General features: G+C 45.2%; 1 protein-coding gene across 2 annotated transcripts in view; it reads left to right on the top strand.

The window, feature by feature from the left end:
• The window catches only part of SOX5 (SRY-box 5), a 404,814-nt gene that overhangs the window by 262,724 nt on the left and 141,429 nt on the right, over positions 1–661 (top strand). For both annotated transcript variants that reach the window (XM_025214719.1, XM_025214720.1), the window contains exon 7: positions 1–121. In XM_025214719.1, coding sequence (XP_025070504.1) covers positions 1–121 — 121 coding nt within the window. The remainder of the gene's footprint in view (positions 122–661) is intronic.

Here is a 661-nt window from a genome sequence, read left to right as displayed (position 1 = left end):
GTCCAAGGACAGCTGCCTCCATTAATGATTCCAGTATTCCCTCCAGACCAACGAACTCTAGCAGCAGCTGCTCAGCAAGGATTCCTCCTTCCTCCTGGTTTCAGCTACAAGGCAGGATGCAGTAAGTCCTATAGATTTTCCAGCTGGAAGTGGGTGGAAGGCACAATTTGAACCAAGCCATCCAAAATTTATGATGTTCCAGGTTGCCAGAGTAAAAGCATAATTTCTCTTTCCTTAACTTGGCAGAAGAATTAAATTGCACTTTGGAGTTTAAGAATGTGAAGGGTGGTGTAACAACAGATTTGCCAGGAGCCCAAGAAAAATGTTAATTGACTTACTGGCAGACAATTTCAGAAATGGCTATTGAATTTGGGCGTCAGAACTGAGAGAACTTAGTGGGTTCTGATTTATGGGAAGGTATACATTCCAACTTTTTTAGTATTCCTTTTTAACTGGTAACCATGCTTATAACATACACACTTACTCTTCAGGCGGTCCTGGGGGGCACCGCAGCCATGGAGGAAGCACCGGTCCCCCATGTAGCTCAGGCAGGCAGGCAGGCTGCAAGTGAGGGAGGGGGGAGATCAAGCTCGCTGCTTTCCCGGGCTCTCCTTTTAATTTGAAGAAGTTTTTGATGGGTCCCAATAAATTTCTACACTAT

Source organism: Alligator sinensis, unplaced genomic scaffold (assembly GCF_000455745.1).
Source record: "Alligator sinensis unplaced genomic scaffold, ASM45574v1 scaffold1024_1, whole genome shotgun sequence".
NCBI classification, from domain to species: domain Eukaryota; kingdom Metazoa; phylum Chordata; order Crocodylia; family Alligatoridae; genus Alligator; species Alligator sinensis.
This window is presented reverse-complemented; position numbering and strand designations above follow the sequence as displayed.